At 38.2% G+C, this 19,356-nt stretch overlaps 2 protein-coding genes across 2 annotated transcripts; one reads left to right on the plus strand and one right to left on the minus strand.

The window, feature by feature from the left end:
* Positions 1 to 725: 725 nt before the first annotated feature.
* Positions 726 to 9,583, minus strand: LOC124377801 (calsequestrin-2-like). Its single transcript, XM_046837086.1, has 11 exons — positions 9,014 to 9,583; positions 8,213 to 8,297; positions 8,016 to 8,116; positions 6,558 to 6,669; positions 4,635 to 4,708; positions 4,252 to 4,382; positions 3,461 to 3,506; positions 3,307 to 3,361; positions 3,069 to 3,169; positions 2,896 to 2,970; positions 726 to 1,024 (listed from the first exon to the last, which is right to left on the minus strand). Exons 1-11 carry the CDS (start codon positions 9,248 to 9,250, stop codon positions 836 to 838), a joined length of 1,206 nt encoding a protein of 401 aa, XP_046693042.1. The 5' UTR covers positions 9,251 to 9,583; the 3' UTR covers positions 726 to 835.
* Positions 9,584 to 11,609: 2,026 nt separating this feature from the next.
* Positions 11,610 to 19,107, plus strand: poglut1 (protein O-glucosyltransferase 1). Its single transcript, XM_046837055.1, is given in 12 exon segments — positions 11,610 to 11,733; positions 12,133 to 12,223; positions 13,592 to 13,686; positions 13,689 to 13,734; positions 15,126 to 15,261; positions 15,548 to 15,669; positions 16,280 to 16,339; positions 16,436 to 16,535; positions 16,621 to 16,679; positions 16,843 to 17,010; positions 17,651 to 17,707; positions 17,786 to 19,107. Coding segments are annotated over 12 exon segments (1,164 nt in total). The 5' UTR covers positions 11,610 to 11,660; the 3' UTR covers positions 17,943 to 19,107.
* The last annotated feature ends 249 nt before the right edge of the window (positions 19,108 to 19,356 follow it).

A 19,356-nucleotide genomic window follows, 5' to 3' on the forward strand; every position in this document is an offset into this window, starting at 1 on the left:
AAAATCTTGTATGAATCATCTTTATCCCCTTTACTTATGCACAGTTAAAGGTTTCTACGGAAGTAGAGATCAAGGATGAGATTCCCACTGCAAAGATCTGCTTTCAGCCCACAGCTTTAATATTATGTTAACATGAAGCTTTTTAGAGGAATGAGTGCATCTAATCACTAGCAGATACCTAATTATAAAAGCCCTGTAGAGATGTTGAAAGCCAAGCCTCTCTCACACACACACACACACACACACACCAAGACACACACTGTTATACTACACAGTGTATTGCTTTATCAGGGTTTTTCTATTTCCAAAGAAGAGTTGCTAAGGCTTTCTGTAAGTGTGTGTTTGTGTGTGTGAGAGAGCCTGCTTTACAAAACTACAGATTTTATTAACAAAAAAAACCCCAAATGCCAAACGATTTCTTTTAGGCATTTGAAATAAGTGTTAGTTTAGATCTAGGCATTCTTCTTCACAAGGATCTTCAGTATATAGTCAACTTTTTAATTCCTGTTTACATGAAGCATTTTTGAAAGAAGTAGTAGATCTGATACGTCTAACTGATCAGAGTCTAAATTAACAAAAATAAAAATGTTTAGATATTCTACATGCCCTACACAACATTGATTATAAGTTTATAATATTGTCTCATAAACCATTTTTTACTTCATAAATCATTTCCTGTCAGCACCAGCGGAACTGTATTGTAATTTTTGTATTAATTATTCCTATTATTATTACCTTTAATGAGTGATTTTATTCTACTTGGATTCTAGAAATACTGCAACAGATGTTATAAAATCTACAAAGTTGAACTAATCATCAGTGATATATCTGCCAATCAATTGTCATCGTCTTCATTGTCGTCATCACTGTCATCATCATCATCATCATCATTTATATCGTCTTCATCAAGGTCATCATCTTCTGTGTTGACCTTCCCTGAGAGGACATCCTCGATCCAGTCCTCCAGCTCCTCTGCAGTGGGCAGAGCCTCGTCGTTATCCATCGTCAGCCACACACTGTCTGCCTGTGACACACACAAACACACACACACTCACACAGTTTGATACACAATTCTGAAATAACAGATTTGCTCAATATACATTCAATTATATGTTATTATTAATAATTAAGGATATTCATTTATATCTAGTCGTCTATATTTTAATATTGTCATTTTTAAATTCACACCAATGTAAGTGTGATTTTGTCAGGGAACCACCAGCCACGCCTCCCTCCAAGGCTCTAACTCTCACTCAGCCTCACCCTGCTCTAATCACCTGCACCTGTTCCCCATTACCTTTCCCTTTTATAAGGTACCGATTCCACCACACTCACGGTCAGATCTACTCGTTGCCATGAGAGATCTACCGGACTTCCTACCACTAGTATTCCCCGTACTTCCATGCTCCTGGCTCCGCTTCGGCAGAAGCACTCAAGATAGGTTTGCCTTTAACGGTTCACATTGGTGATCTTTCCTGGACTACCTGCATTACGGATTCTACCCGCATTACGGATTCTACCCGCTCTCCGGTTTGTACCTCTCCTCAAGCCTTTGCCTTGTATATGTTTAGACTAAATAAAGACAAGGTGTAACCATACTCTGGTTTCCGACTCTTGGTCTATCTGTGACAGATTTAAAAAAAAAGAATAGCAATAAATATAAATTAGATGCAGCTCACTGGTAAGTGCCGCTACGGTGAGCTATTTTTAGAAAAGGTTCGCGGGCGACTTGTGTGGGCCTTGCGGGCGACCACCATGTGGTGACCCCTGGTTTACACATTCAACAAACCATTCAAAAAGAAGAAATAATTAATCTTATTGTTAGAAAGTATCTCATTATTTTCAATTTAGTGACAGAATCTAACGGGCTGTGGATTTCTTTTTCAATTGAGTTTTTAGGAAACACGTTTTCTAACGGTTGTAGCAATCACCTATAAGGTACATATGAACTGAATAGGTGGGAAAATGTTAATGTCAGCTGCAAGGATTTCTAGTGTAACTATATTATGTCCCTAAATTTATAGATTAAAGGTATTCTTAGTATGTGACCTAGTGAACCAGATAAAAACTTTAAAGAACTTCAGAACTCTGGATAAGGACATCTTCCAAATGCCATAAAAGCCAATTTCTATGTTACTTGTTGACAGGGAATAAATACCAACTCTTAAAAGCAACACATTACAATTTTAAAAGAGAGATTTTAGACTTCATCCAATTGTACCCTGAATGGACAAAGGTTTGTGTTTGGACACCTGACAATAAGATTTGAATGTGTTTTCAACATCCCATTCCATATTTAGTTCCCATTTGCTGTTATAATAACCTCCATTTTTGAAGTTAGAGTGTGGTTGTGGAGATTTGTTCTCAGCCATGAGGGTGTTAAGAAAGTCAGGTACTGTTGTAGGGATGAGGAGACCTAAGCGGCTAAGCAGTTAGCGTTCTAATTCAACTGAAAGGTGTTTAATAGGGTTGAGGTCAGAGATCTAGAGAAGAGTTGGGTTTGTACACAGAAGCATTGGTATGTTGGAACATGTTTAGCCTCTGAGTTCTTGTGAAGGGGAAATATAATGCTACCACATCCAAAAACATTCGATACAATTGTGTTACTTGTAATAAATGTTTGTTATATGTATAATATGTGGAAAACCAACACATGGCTAGAAAAGTGAGGTTTCTCAAACAATGTTCACAAAACAATCTGAGTTTGGGTTTATGGTAGATGTTTGGGTTTATGGTAGCCATGATATCCAGGAGAACCAGCCTAAAAAAAAGATCTTCCTTCTTGAGAAATGTCATATTCAGGCATCATGTTTTTTCTTCTAACCCAAACTTTTACAAGTGTAACTAATGCATCATTTGTATCATGATGAGTCAGCAGAACTGAAGCCAACCTACATCTGTCACGTTGACCACGCCAATCTGAGGTCTGAACAGGTCCACTTTAAAGGTCTTTTCCCAGTAGGCAGTCAACTGTGTGGAGAACAGAAGCAATCAAAACTCTGGCACATTTGCACTCGTTTTAAAAACATGGACTGCTACTGGATTGCCAAAGCTTTTAGACATCTCACCAAGGGGAAGTCATCAGGGTCAATCCACATGATACTCAGATCTGGGTTCCTGGTGTTGTCTCTGGCAACATCTTTTAGTATCTCCAAGAATTCATACCCATCTAAAATAAAGAAATATTGGAACGTATTTGAAAGATACGGCCTGCTGAATTTAAGTCAGTGTCAGATGAAAAGATGTCTCTCCATAATCCTGACAATTGTTTATTTTCTCAGTCATTAAAAAATGGAGCTAATGAACCTGGATCCTCTTCCTCAGCGAAAGCCACAATGTGAATCCCATCCATGTCGTCCTCCTGTAAAACAGTAGAGTAGAATGTAAATTAAAATTATTAATTAAAAAAAAAGAGTATTTTTTGTGACAATCTGATTTTCTAAATTTATGTTCTTCTCACCCAGGTTTCAAACATGTCCTCTGCACGTAGTTTCCTAAGAGTTGGTCTGAGCGGAAAAGATTAAATAAACCGAAATATCTGTTATATTAGAAACATTACTGATTTAGTTTCATTGATTATTAATACCGTAATTTCCGGACTATTAAGCGCACCCAAATATAAGCCGCACCCACTAAATTGTAGAAAGATTCTTGTCTATAAGCCGCACACTGAAACTAATGAACTTTACACAGGCTTTAATGAAAGACAGTGTCTGTTACACGGCTTGTATCTAAACAGTAGCCTACCAAGAAAGTCATTGTTCCTTCTTCCTTTCACAACAATTTATCTCGGGAGTTTTTCTTTTGGCATCATCGTGCGTTTAAAAATCACCATCGGTGAAGCTTTTCTCCCGATGCCGTGCAGCTCAGAACACAGGTGAAGTGCATTTTTTCATGCCCGGTTGTTTTCAGCATGATGATTCTCCTTTCCTGTAGACAGTCTGAGTGAGCGGCAGGTCAAACGTCAGAGGAACATCATCCATATTTATGATGTGCTGCGGTCCGATTCAGTGGGAGTGCAACTGATTTAATATAAATGATTTCATTGGTTCACCTGAACCCGTTCAGCAATTTCATTGGTCTAATGTTATGGGGCTCTGCTTTTTTGGCTTGAAGTTTGTGAAACCAGGAAAACCCCAGGAAAAATCCATAAATTAGCCGCTTCATTGTTTAAGCCGCATAGTTCAAAGCGTTGAAAAAAAAAGTAGCGGCTTATAGTCCGAAAATACGGTAGTTAAAAATATCTCTTACCTCCGGTGTTGATTGACAAAGTCCACTATCTCATCCTCTGAATTGGGTTTGCCTGGGATGGTGACTGGCTCGTCCATGAACGGCTCGTAGAAATCCACTTCATTCATTTTAAGAGTCAGCTGCTTAGCCACCTGTAGCAGAGCACCATCATTCAGCACTTCCACACACGCACACTGCAGCTTTTATTCTTAATGAAGTGTTCTGTGAGTGTGGAGTCAATTCTCTTCAAATGCAGGTGGTTCAATTCAATTCTAAAGATGAGCTCACCTCAATAGATGTATAGGGTTGTTTTCACAAAAGAAACCTCTCTATTTGAGATCTTGCCTTGCAGAAAATGAATATCCATCTGTTTCATTAGTGCTTTAGAAGGAGCTGCCACTCACCCCTTTGTCACACGTGGCAAAAAACTTCACGTAGGGCTGAAAACGTTCCGCCGCCCCCTGAAAAGCTTTGTAGTCTGGAAAAAAAGGGGAAGCTTTGGATGAGAAAGGCAGGGAAAAAGTGACAGCCGGAGAACCAGAAAGGCCAGTGCACCCTCATTTTCCAATCCATCAGATAGTGATAATGTGGAAAACTGGAAGCAGTTATATGCTGTCACAAGCCCACATGTGTAAGGCTGTCATAACAATACAAGGGAAGGTCACAGCAAAGGCCTCTTCAATCTCTTCTACTTGAAATGGGATTTTTAATAAAGGCTCCGGAGCAGTCATAAACGAGATTAAATTTCTCCGCACGCCTTACAGTGGAAAAGCTCTATAATGGCTCCTAAACTATACAGTAAAGTGCATGAGAGTCGGATGGATGGATGGATGGATGGATGGATGGATGGATGAATGGATGGATGGATGGATGGATGGATGGATGGATGGATGGATAGATAGATAGATAGATAGACAGACAGACAGACAGACAGACAGACAGACAGACAGACAGACGAAAGTATTGAGACACCAGACTTTTTCAGCCATATGGGGTTTTCCCCAACTTTACCACAAAGCTGAAGGCACACAATTGTATAAGATCTCTTTGGACATTGTCAAATTAAATTTCCCCTTTTCACTTGAACTAGATGGAAGAAACCTGTTCCAGCATTACAATAACTTTGTACACAACACAATCTCCATTGAGATATGGTTTTTATGGGTTGGAGTGAAAGATCTTGAGTGGTCTGCTCTAATGCTCTGACCTCAACCCCAGGCCTCCTCACCTTACATTAGTACCTGACTTTACTAATGCCCTTGTAGCTAGTAGAAGAGAAGAAGAGTAAAAAGTGTCCCACACTGTCCTGTTACTGTCTTTTGACTTGCACTGTTTGCACCAGGTGGCACACAATGCACTTTATGTGGCAAGGACAACTTACTTAGTCCTCAGCTCTGCTTTCTGTTATGTCTGTTGTTTTATGTAGCACCAGGGTTCTGAAGGAACATTGTCTCATGTCTCACTGTGTACTGCATTATATGGTTGAAATGACAATGAAAGCTTCTTGACTTGACTTGACTTGACTTATGGTCAGGTGTCCACAAACCTTCGTCCATATAGTGTAGATATATTGATAAATAAGTAAAGAAATGAACAGGAAAACTATAACCAGAGCATCAAAACAGTGAAAGACAACACCTATAAGTGACAAACATGAGACAGAGTGTGATGCAAGGTGAGTTTTTATACAAGTGCTAATTAGCCAAGAGTGTGATGTGACATGAAACATCGAGGTGCAGTGGCTGATGGGTAGTCATAGCTTTAATCTTGACAGACAGAACGACAATTGCTATTGTGATTCTTTTTTTGTTTTTTGTTTTTTTTTTTTTAACCCAGATCTGTTATTGACAGCTGCTGAAATCTGCATTTTATGTTCTGGCTCTCATCTAGAGCCATTCTTCCCCAAATGAATAGCTGGAATTACTGTAATTAAAATACTAACAGAATGCTTTACTGCTCTACTCCATATTCTGGGAAAATTGTCAAAAAAAGCCTCTCAGCATTACATTTCACTCAGTAAAACATTGTTCACACAGTTCTCATTGTTTATCTAGATCATTCATATTTACTTACTAATAATTAACTGTAGTTAGATTATAGATTTGAACAAGAATTCACTGTTTTATAACTCCGTAACACTCTGATTTTTATTACTGTTTTAGCATTTACTCATTTAATAACTACAGTTACACTAATAGAAAACACTGTAAATAATGTACTGTATTGTAGGTACAGGACAGATTTGCTGACTGCCTCTTTACAGGAATGATTCTACGAGTACTCTTTACTACACATGCTATAGCTTGAGTAGGATTTATAAGGCTCACGTTCGGAATCTTTGCCCTTGAAGTAGCCAATAAGACGGATGTCTTCGTCCATCCTTTCAAAAGCACGCAGCTCCATTGGGTTACTGATGAGCTCCACTGCATCCTCTAGAAGCTACAGTTCAAACACACACAGACACACATAAGTGTGTGTGAGAGAAAAGAGAGAGAGAGAAATAGAGAGAGAAAGAGAGAGGTATGCTGCAGAGTTCATATAAAATCTGAAGTTTTGCTGGCTTTACAGTCTCATGTTCAATATTAAGGGGTCAGATCACCTAAGGGTCATTTGGGGTCACTTTATTATGTCATACGCTGTTTGGACTATAATTATTTCTATTTGTTGGTATAAGCGTTCATCAAGTCGAACTAAGAAGCCATGGACACACAATAATGTATCTGATTTATTTAAGAGTTTGATTGTATATTATAGCCTTAAGGTTTGGCTATTGATGGCCTTCTTCTTCTTCTTTTGGCTGCTCCCATCAGGGGTCGCCACAGCGGATAAATCTGCAGTTCTCAATTCTAAATCCTAATTCTAATCCTAAATATGCTTAGCCCTTAATTGCTAATAAAAACTAGTTAATTACAAATATCTCAACATAAAACCTCCTTCGATACTCATTATTCCTGTTTTACTTCAGCACTTCTTACCTCCAGGACCATCTCTCTCATATGGAACTGCTGCTGGAGCTCCCTGTCAGATGGCAGAGGTTCATGGTAAAGCAGGCACAGCAGGTCATATTTCCTTAGTGCCTTCTTGTAGTTTCTCTCATTAATGTTTAGCACTCGTTCCTTGCCATCAAAGCTTGGGAATTCCAGACCTTCTTCTGCAGAACTTTCGAAGGGGAGAGTCCCACAGCGGATCATCTGTCTTCATAATCCCCTGTCCTCTACATCTACCTCCTTCAAACTAACTACCTGTATGTCTTCCCTCACCACATTCATGAACCTCCTCTTTGGTCTTCCGCTATTCCTCCTTCCTGGTGGCTCCATCCTGAGCATTCTTCTACCGATATACCCAGTGTCCCTCCCCATGTCCAAACCATCTCAATCGCGCCTTTTTTTACTTTGTCTCCAAAACATCCTACATGCACTGTCCCTCTAATAAACTCGTTTCTAATCCTGTCCATCCTCATCACTCCCAACAAAAACCTCAACATCTTCAGCTCTGCTACCTCCAGCTCCACCTATTGTCTTTTACTCAATGTCACTGTCTTGGCCTACACTCTTGTTTAATGGTCAGGCAGATTTTTACTCAGACTCTGTCAGGTATGTTTACTAAGTCATCTATTTGATCTGAATTTTTTTATTTTTACTGCATGTTTGGCCATCGCTACATTACATACTATATAAAATATGCTGGACATCAGTTCGACTGTTACATCTCTAAAGAAATGATGTCCGCTTGCACCCTCTAATGGTGACACCATGAAATAAATAAGGCTGAATTTTTATACTCACATCTAGCAAGAACTCGACCAAAGTGTCTGCAGAGAGCTCTCCATCAAACTCAATCACACGTTCATCCTTAAAGACATAGATACTGCCCTCTTCCTCCAACCCTATAAAAAAAGAAAGATATACAGTGTACATGGAATCGGTCCTGTGAGCATTTTACCTATTTGTCTATAATTTCTGTCACATGGATTCAACCGTACCAAGGTTCTTGGCCACCTTGGCATCCTTTTGAGAATCGACCAATCCAAATCCTATATCTCGGTCCTCCAAGATTTGTGCAGCCAGCTATAAATTACAGAAAAAGTGACAAGATGGATAGAAGGCAGAAAACATGTAGACTTATACTATGCAAGTACACAATTTGAAATCACATGCCATATGTTATAGCTAAACAGAAGGTTATTTATAAGCCTCAGCATTAGTTGATGGCAGTCTGGTGTCAGATCGCCAGATTGACTCCAAATGGAATCACTTACTGGATCAATGATGCTTTACTGAATTATGTGGCTTAGATATAAAATGAGAGGAGACCAATATGAGACCCCTAGAGAAGCTTTGGCACTTTTTTCAGCTTTGGAATCAGGTCAGTACCTCAAAGTTGCACACTAATTATCCAAGACCTAGAAGATGCTGTGGGCAAACTGTTCACATCTTCAACTGTTACAGCTTTACAAAAGGTATTTGGAGAAGCTGTACATGTGGAGAAGAGAGTTAATTTTATACTGATCTGAGGTCAGTTTGGTGTTAATTCCACTAATATATAAGTTGCCATATAATGCATTGTCCATAAAGGTTGGAATCTCATCAAAAAATCTAAATAAAATAGTGATATTTATTCACAGCTTAAGAAAAATGTTTAACATGCTATAAATCTGCAGTTCTCAATTACTAAATATGCTTCACCCTTAATTGCTAATAAAAACTAGTTAATATCTATCAATATCTAAACATAAAACCTCCTCTGATACTCATTATTCCTGTTTCACTTCAGCACATCTTACCTCCAGGACCATCTCCCTCATATGGAACTGCTGCTGGAGCTCCCTGTCAGATGGCAGAGGTTCATGGTAAAGCAGGCACAGCATGTCATACTTCCTTAGTGCCTTCTTGTAGTTTCTCTCATTAATGTTTAGCACTCGTTCCTTGCCATCAAAGCTCGGGAATTCCAGACCTTCTTCTGCAGAACTTTTGAAGGAAGGAGACAAACAGGAGAAAAGGACAAGCCAGAGAGACAACATGGTCCAAAAAACAGATTGTCCAAGCAGGAGGAGAAGGAAAGGAACCTGAATAAAAATGCAAATCCTAGAGGGACAATAAGGCTGAGAGAGGTTGACCTAATGGAAAAAAGTGAAATCTGTCCCAAACAGCTGTGGTGAAGCTCTAGCATCGAATCTGATCTTAAGTGAAATAAGAATCTGAGGATGTCACTGTTTTGTCAGATAACTAGACAGATCCCACACAAGTAAGTCCATTCTCCTGGGACTGAAAGTCATTTTAGATGGCCCCCTTGTTTCTAGGATAAATATAGATGACGTACTGATGAAAATGGGGACAGTTCGAGCACCACTGGGAATCACGGACAGCTCAGATATGAGAGGAAATTAAAGCTTGAAGTTGAATATCATGAGCTATGAGCCAGGATTTTTAACAAAACCAATTGATTAGATCTAGATTTATTTAGAGTAGCAAAGCAAGAGACCAAGGAGTAACCGCCACCATGCTTCAGTGAGAGGTAGTAGTTTATGGTTATGTGCATTGTAGGGATTTGTGCAAAAGTGTTATCCGACCAGAGGAAAAAGTAATTCCCTGTGGCTTGACATTCTTTTCCATGTGGTCAGGCTACTGATGACCTATAAACAGATCACTAATCTGAACTGTGGATCTCTCCAACTTCTACATAGTCTTGACTTTTTACACAAGGCATTTACTTATACTGTGGCATTTACAGGACTACAATGTTAAATACAAATGAATGATCAGGTTAGGTAATAGAAGCTTTTTAAATCATAGAAAGTAATAAAGTAGTGTGTAATGTTTAATACAATAGCAGTAGCATTTTCGTTAGAGTTGTATTGAATGTTTAGTAAAGTGGTATTTAGTATTAATACTGTAGTGTGAAGTGTTGAATTTAGTAGTGTGTTTGTTTAGTACAGTAATCTATAATGTTTGTTACAATTGTGTGTGGTGTTTTGTACAGCAGAATTTCATGTTTAGTACAGTAGTTTGCGGTGTTTAGTACAATAGTGAGTTGTTTAGTTGGTTAGTATTGTGTGGCGCTTAGTTCAGTTGTGTGTAGTATTTAGTACAGCAAGGTGTGATGTTTAGTTCAGTAGTATGAGGTGTTTGGTTGAGTAGTGTAAGGTGTTTAGTTCAGTATTGTGTGGTGTTTAGTTCAATAGTAAGAGGGGTTTAGTTTAGGAATGTGAAGTGTTTGGTTCAGTAGTATGGTGTTTGGTTCAGTAGTGTGAGGTGTTTGGATCAGTAGTGTAAAGTGTTTATTTCAATAGTGTGATGTGTTTCGTTCAGTAGTGTAAAGTGCTTTGTTCAGTAGTTTGAGTTGTTTTGTTCAGTAGTGTGAGGTGTGTGGATCAGTAGTGTAAAGTGTTTATTTCAATAGTGTGATGTGTTTACTTCAGTAGTGTGCTGTGTTTTGTTCATTAATGTGAGATGTTTTGTTCAGTAATGTAAGGTGTTTTGTTTAGTAGTGTGAGGTGTTTGGTTTAGTAGTGAGAGGTGTTTTGTTTAGTAGTGTGGGCGTTTTGTTCAGTAGTATGAGGTGTTTTGCCCAGTAGTGTGAGGTTTTAGTTCAGTAGTTTGAGGTGTTTTGTTTAGTAGTGTGAGGTATTTAGTTCAGTAGTGTGAAGTGTGTGGATCAGTAGTGTAAAGTGTTTATTTCAATAGTGTGATGTGTTTAGTTCAGTAGTGTGAGGTGTTTTGTTCAGTAGTGTGAGGTGTTTAGTTTATGTGTGATGTGTTTTGTTTAGAAGTGTGTGGTGTTTTGTTCAGTAGTGTGAGGTGTTTAGTTTATGTGTGATGTGTTTTGTTTAGAAGTGTGTGGTGTTTAGTTCAGTAGTGTGAGATGTTTAGTTCAGTAGTGTGAGGTGTTTAGTTCAGTTGTGTGAGATGTTTTGTTTAGTAGTGTGAGGTGTTTAGGTTAATGGTGTGGGGTGTTTTGTCCAGTAGTATGTGGTGTTTAGTTTAGTAGTGTGAGGTGTTTAGTTCAGTAGTGTGAGGTGTTTTGTCCAGTAGTGTGTGGTGTTTAGTTCAGTAGTGTGAGGTGTTTAGTTCAGTAGTGTAAGGTGTTTAGTTTAGTAGTGTGAGATGTTTTGTTCATTAGTTTGAGGTGTTTAGTTCAGTAGTTTGAGGTGTTTTGTTCAGTAGTGTGAGGTGTTTTGTTCAGTAGTTTGAGGTGTTTTGTGAAGTGTTGAGGTGTTTTGTTCAGTAGTGTGAGGTGTTTTGTTCGGTAGTGTGAGGTGTTTTGTTCAGTAGTGTGAGGTGTTTTGTTCAGTAGTTTGAGTTCAGTAGTGTAAGGTGTTTCGTTCAGTGGTCTGTGCCTTTAAAGGGACGCTTTGAATGCAGTCAGACCAGACTGGTAGATCACCGAGTGCACGATAAAGTTTCTCAGTCTCAACTAATCTATACACAAAAATGGAGCTTCTTTTGCACATACCAGTATTTCTTTTGCTTCTGATTGAACCCGAGATTAGCCTGGCTGATAAAGGTAAAAGTAAAAATATATATATCGCAAAATACTAACTTTAAAGATAATCAGGCGTGATTTCGGGTGCTTGGTGAAACCAAGCCAAGTGTTCATTCATTAGCGATAAACAGTTACTGAAATCCAGATGTCATTATGGTTCCTATACAGATGATCAACATCTAGCATAAAAGATGGGTCATGTCATGTACTGAACTCATTGTGGAAGAGAATTCTGTTTGGGTTTCAGTCGCTGTTTTCTTTTCCTGAAACCCTCTCAAACGATATAAATGTGTGGGAAATGTAAAGACTATTAGCTAACAGGTGAAGTTATACATAAGCATTGATTTATAAGCAGAGGCAGGAACCAAACATGTTCTGTTCCAGATGTGTAAAACTTGAACTTTTCTTATTTCACATCAGGATCAGGATGGCAGAAATATCTCACTCAAATTTCCGAGGCCACCAGAAACTACCAGCCATGCAGCCAGGAGAACTGCAGCTGCCACATCAGGTACACATCTGAGAAAAATAAAAACAGTCCACCATTGTGATAAATAATATTCATCATCAATATGAGAATATATTCATATCTGAGTTCTGGACTCTGTATTGGGTTCCTGAAATCCTAAAATCCTATTATATCAAATAAGTTTAATATAATGTTTTATTTTATCATTCCTTTACCCATACTCACATTTCTTAGGTTTTAGACTTAAGAAATTTTTTTTTTTAGCATACACTTCTTTTTCTTTTTCTTCTTCTTTCGGCTTCTCCCATTATGGGTCGCCACAGCAGATCTTCCCTCTCCATACCCCTCTGTCCTCTACATCTACCTCTTTCAACCCTTTTTTACCTGCATGTCTTCCTTTACCAAATCCATAAACCTCCTCTTTGGCCTTCCTCTTTTCCTCCTTCCTGTTGTCTCCGTCCTCAGCATTCTCCTACCGATATACCCCATGTCCCTCCTCTGCACATGTCCAAACCATCTCAATATCACCTCCCTCACCTTGTCTCCAAAATGTCCTACATGCGCTGTCCCTCTAATAACTTGTTTTTAATCCTGTTCATCCTCATCACTCCCAATGAAAACCTCAACATCTTCAGCTCTGCTACCTCCAGCTCCCTACGTGCATCAATGAGCCTTGGCCCTCTTGTAAACCTGTCACCGCTTCACCACTGATCCTTCCTCAGACTACTTTTAATAGATACTGACCACTGCAGACCAGGAACAGCCCACAAGAGCTGAATTTTGGAGATGCGTCAAAGTTGTCCAGACATCACAATTTGTTGAACTCGCTTCAAATCCTTACGCTCGCCCATTTATCCTGCTTCTAACATGTCAACATTAAGGACAAAATGTTCACTTGCTGCCTAATAATATCCCACCCACTAACAGGTGCCCTGATGAAGAGATAATCAGTGTTATTCACTTTACCTGTTTTAAAGTTATAATGTCATAATGTTATACCTGATTGTGTGTGCGTGCGCGAAGGTCAGGTGTCCAAATACTTATGACCTAAACGTGTACGGTAGATTAGTCCTGAATTATGGTAAAAGTTTATATACCATGTATGACATGAATATTCATAGCTGTATGCTGTAAGATCACAATTGCTCACAATTGTAGCCTGTATTAGTTCTGTTAGATCTTACAGTATATAGTTAGAGACTATAAATATTTTCGAATTTTACTATCAGGTGACTTTTTTGAGTTTGGATTCTCTCAAGGTTTTCCTGTTGTCTCGTGTCTTCTTGCCACCGTTGCTTCTGACTTGTTCATTAGGAATCCGAATCTATTTCTACAGCATTAAAGCAATAATTTCGAATTGCATTTCATATGGATGTATACATTTGACACCATACTCTTGCCATTTCCCAGTGTCCTGAAGGAGGACCTGAAGCCGTTCAGCAGCGGCATCACGAAGGATCTCATGATGGACACAGTTCGCCGTGGTGTGGGCACACATTATCAGATCATCAACACAAACTATACAGAGAACCAGAGTGTATGTTTCCAGCCAGGTTGGTGCAATATCCTTTTTTGTAAACTTTCCTTTGCCATGACACTCAAAGTTGAACTTAGGTGCATCCTGTTTCCACTGATCATCTTTGAGATGTTTCTACATGCTTTGAAGGCACAGACCTGTCTATATGAGGTCCCACTGTTAACAGTGCATGTCAGACAAAAATCAAGCCATTAAGTCCAAGGAATTGTCTGTAGACGTCCAAAACAGGATTGTGTGTGTGTGTGTGTGTGTGTGTGTGTATATATATATATATATATATATATATATATATATATATATATATATATATATATATATATATATATATATACACTATATAGAGTTAAAATGGGGTGATTTGAGTACAATTCTCTCATACTGACCACTGGATGTTCAACATGGAACCTCATGGGTATGACTCTGAGGATTTGAGAATTAGAATTGTTGCTCTCAACAAAGATGCCTCGGCTACAAGAAGATGAGTAACAACCTGAAACTGAGTTACAGTACAGTGGCCAGGGTCATACAAAGGTTTTCCAACACGGGTTCCACCAAAGGTCCATCAAAGAAGTCAAGTCCTTGTGCTGTGCGTCAGGTGCAGAAGCTGCTTTAAAAAACGCGCCATCAAGTCCCAGAAGGAATCTTTTCTGAAGCTGGCTCACAAGAAAGGCCTCAAAAAGTTTGTTGAAGACCACCTGTCCAACAGCATGAATTACTGGAACCATGTCCTGTGGTCTGACTGCACCCCAGGCCTCCTCATCCCACATCACTACCTGATGAAACTCAGTGGTTAAGGTTCTGGTTTACTGATCGGAAGGATGGGGGTTCAATCCCCAGTATTGCCAAGTTGCCTCTCTTGGCCCTTGAGCAAAGCCCATAACCCTCTGTGCTCCAGGGGCTTGTGTTTTGGATGAGACTGCACTCATGACCTCAGCTTTATAACATCATTAGGGTTTGCAAAGTAAGAATTTCACTCTGCTGAAATAAACATGTGACAAGTGGCAAGGCATCTTTACCCCTTTGTTATAATACCTTTGTGTTTGAATGAGCTCAGACTGGAGGTTATTATAACAGCAAATTGTGGAATGGAAGGTTCAGAAAGCACATACAAACCTAATGGTCAGGTGTTCACAATTTTTTGTCTGTATCATGTTTTTTTTTTTTATTGTGTTAGGAATTCTTTTTTTTATAATTGGCTTATAAAAATGTAATTTTATCTGTTTTTTTAACATTATTATAACCTATTGTAAATTATAATTATTTTCTATATTTATTTATCATATATACATTATATTTAATATCTTGCAATATCAATAATGCATACTGCGTTATGTCATTTTCTTAATTGTTTTTTCACGATTTCCAAATTTGTGAAAAATACCTAGAGTTCTTGTCTATTCTTTGCAGGTGCAGTGGAGTCGAGCATTTTATCCTAAAAGTGATTGACAGGTTGCCAAATATGGAGATGGTAATAAATGTGCGTGACTATCCTCAGGTGCCATCATGGGTTCAACCTGTGCTTCCTGTTCTCTCCTTCAGCAAGGTGTGTCATGTACAGATTTGCTCTTATGCAAGTTTGATAAGTCTCTGATATACAGTTTATTATAATTATAAACATTTGTTTGTTCATAAGAAAAGTTTATCTACATAGTGTTTTGCTTGACCTATATTAGGACACACTTAGAGAGTAGGACTGAAATATTTGGCAGTAGGAAAACTTAAAAAAAAAAAAATTGACACTTTTATTACTCACATTGAACTAAGTTCCACTGAACAGATGATATTACGGTAAGATTAAATGTTTAAAACGCACTGCCGTATGCTTTCAGACTCCAGATTACAGAGACATCATGTATCCTGCCTGGACGTTTTGGGAAGGAGGACCTGCGGTCTGGCCCATTTATCCGACCGGATTGGGTCGCTGGGACCTGATGAGAGAAGATCTGAAAAAGTGAGTTCATTTGTGTGTAGCAGGAAAGGTTTCTTTCTCTTACACCATATGAATGTATAAGAAAATAAGGATAAAGAAAAAAGGATGAGGATACATATGGAAGGATGTATGTAGAAATAAATAGATGAAATAATAGATGAACAGTATATCAATAGAGGAGGATTAGAGGATGTATGGATTGGAACAAATAAGGATGGAAGCTGAAAGACGGATTGATATGAGGGTGAGAGGATGAATGAATAAAGGCAAGTATGGAGGACAGAAGATAAAAATGTATTGGTGATTCACAGTGAATAATGCATGGGTGAATATGAATCAATTTGGATGGATGACAGGATGGATAAATGGTGGATGAGTATATACTGGTGATGAATGGACAGATGGATAGAAAGTAGACAAGTTGGATGGATGGATGGATGGATGGATGGATGGATGGATGGATGGATGGATGGATGGTATATAAATAGACGAATGGTTGTGTATATGTATAGATAATAAAAACAATGAAAGCAAATACAAACACCATTCATACATTTAGATATTTAGACACAAATGCAATTTTATTTTAAAGCATTAAACAATGAACCTATTTTATCCAAAACTCTCTCAGATCAGCAGCTCAATGGCCATGGAAAAATAAAAGCCCCAAAGGTTACTTCAGAGGCTCCAGGTGAGGCAGATATAAACATGACACCACTTATGGTAGCTCGCTGCTCTTATATGGCGATGCTTTATTAGTGCGTTTAATTTTTCACTCCTTATTCAGGACCAGTCCAGAGAGAGACCCATTGATTCTGCTGTCTAGAGAAGATCCGAGTCTGGTGGATGCAGAGTACACTAAGAACCAGGCGTGGAAATCTGAAAAGGTCTGTCAGTTATATGGTTTTTAATCACAACTGCTAAAATCTGTACTGATATTTATTTATTTATTTATTACCTGTTCTCCTGCAGGACACACTGGGCAGACCCCCAGCCAAAGAAATTCCCCTGGTTGATCACTGTGAATACAAGTCAGTGCACATTTTATTTATTTATATATATATATATATATATATATATATATATATATATATATATATATATATATATATATATATATATATGATAGGAATGAAATGAAGACATAAAGAGTAAATACAAACTGAATAAGCTTTTTTCCTCTCTTCACATTAGGTACCTTTTTAACTTCCGAGGTGTAGCGGCCAGCTTTCGCTTCAAACACCTGTTTCTCTGCGGCTCACTGGTCTTCCATGTCGGAGAGGAGTGGCTGGAGTTTTTCTATCCTCAGCTCAAACCATGGGTTCACTACATCCCTGTGAAACAGGACCTCTCTGACCTCAGGTGATCCATTCAATTTCATATACAGTACTTTTGGATCAAATTAAAAAGAAATCAATAGGTTTTTAAAAGGGGTATGGGGTGGAGCGTTGCAAAGGGCCAGAACATGTCTGGTAAATTTCCAGGAAACTTTCCAGAGACTTTCCATTGAAACTCCATCAAGTTATACATTTACCAGGAATTTATAGGAATTTATGGGAATTAATTACACATTTTGAAAATGGATATAAACTCGATCCTATACAAACATAAATATCCACATTTTGTCTGGTCGTAAGCTGAAATTGCATTAAATGGTTGTTTTAACCAAGATTTCCCTGCAAGATTTCCTTTTCAACTTCCCTGTTATTGGCTAATCTGCAATTATGTAAATTCCCAGAAATTCCTATTAATTCCCATGGAAAGTTTTCAGTCTTAAAAATTCCCAGAACTTTGCAATCCTGATGGGGTGGGAGGTGGGAAAACCCATCTGCGCTATTTTGATTTAATACTAATCTTCTAATTAATCAAAAGGTGTTAAATTTTCTATAACATCAGCTCTCGAGCAGTCATATGGTGTTTTTCTAAAAATTGGACAAAATGTAGTTTTCACCTATGCTGTAACTGAACGCTTCGAAACTCTGATTAGTTGATATTTCTTCAGAGAGCTGCTGCACTTCGTCAAGGAAAATGACAACGTGGCAGAGGCCATCGCGCTAAGGTATTAATTAATAACGTTAATCCCTGATTGATTACAGCTTTGTCATGCAAAATGTCACTGCATGGTGTGTGTCTCCAGGGGCCAGAAGTTCATCGAGGATCACCTTCGTATGGAGGACGTGTCCTGCTACTGGGAGACCCTCCTCACTGACTACAGCAAGCTGCTCAAGTTCGAGCCCAAACGCAAATCCAGCTACAACCAGATCACCCAGAAACCAGACAGGTCTGAACTTTGACCTGCACATGATCGTCTAGTGTCTGTAAAACAAGTTTCTTGTTGGTTCTCCTCGAATTTAGCACTTGTTTCAAAATAGATCAGGTAGATCGAATGGGGAAAATATGTTTACTATACATTTTGCTTACTTGCCCAATAATAGATTAGATAGGATGCTATTAGATTAATTCAGTAGATTCTGGGTGGTACAAATACTAGTGGTGCAAGTATTTAGTTAAAGGCAGCTCTAATGACTCTGTGCACCTTTTTTCATGATTTTCTTCATCTTGTCTTATCCTGTGTCCCAAGACTTTTGGTCAGGTATTGTTTATAAATACAAACGTGTTCGTATTTTTCAGCTCGAACAAAAGCCGAATTGAGAAATAATAGTAATGTTTAGTAATGTTGATTAAATTACATTTTTACTGCAGACATCCTAAAATATCAGCAGCAATTTTTTTTCCAGTTAATTTACTAAAGCAATGAAAGCAAATTAAAGATGAGCGTTGCTTTTTAATGCCTGTTATAATAATGATTCACGATTCAAGTACATTCACTTCACAAATGCCAGGGCATACTGCCCTCTCCTGGTTGATCAGGAAAAACTGATTCTTGCACACATCTACACAGATAAATCTCCTTGTAAATATTTTCCTACTCAGACACTCATGAGCAAATTTCTTTGTGTTCCCCCCTTTAATACTCGCCATCGTATCGTAGCCAAATTCCTTCCTCCTCGTTGTATATATCTGCATAATCACCAGCAAATCAAGCTCACATGAGTAGTTGAGCTGCTATGTGTATTAGAGACTCGCTTAAAAAAAATACCATATCTGCAGACAACATTAAAGTGCCACTGTAAATCTAAATGTGAACATTATTCTGCCATTTTGAACATTCTGAGCATCATATTCATGTTCTTCCATTTAGATGATGTGCTATAGAGCCACGTTGGCACTTCAGTGTTGAATATGTTCCAGTATTCTTTATGTACATCAGCAATAAACGTGTTGGAGTCGAGCGGTTTACGTTGTGCTCCATGTTTGTTATCCAAGTGAGTAAAGAAAATGAAAGAGGATATGCAACTATTTTGTGTAGACGTGTGTGTGTGGGTTTTCTTTTTTTATGTTTTTTTTTTTATGTTCATCCATCTGCTTTTCAGACCGAATAAATGCTATTTTTCAAAAGTTGGGTTTATTGTTTAATTCTTCCAAAAACAGAAATTTAATGCTAATCATATGAATTGTACAATATGTATTGTGAAATGTTTTAGCACTTAGTTTGCTGTGATTTTTCTGTTGATCCTATAAAAAGTCGCTTTCAAAGATTTTTAAAGTGGGAATTGGGTTATTTCTTTAGATTTTTATACATAATGTCCCTTATATTTATATATACTGTGTGTATATTGTTCTTATATTTATAGGTGCAATAATCGA

Source organism: Silurus meridionalis, chromosome 24, assembly GCF_014805685.1.
Source record: "Silurus meridionalis isolate SWU-2019-XX chromosome 24, ASM1480568v1, whole genome shotgun sequence".
NCBI classification, from domain to species: Eukaryota; Metazoa; Chordata; class Actinopteri; order Siluriformes; family Siluridae; genus Silurus; species Silurus meridionalis.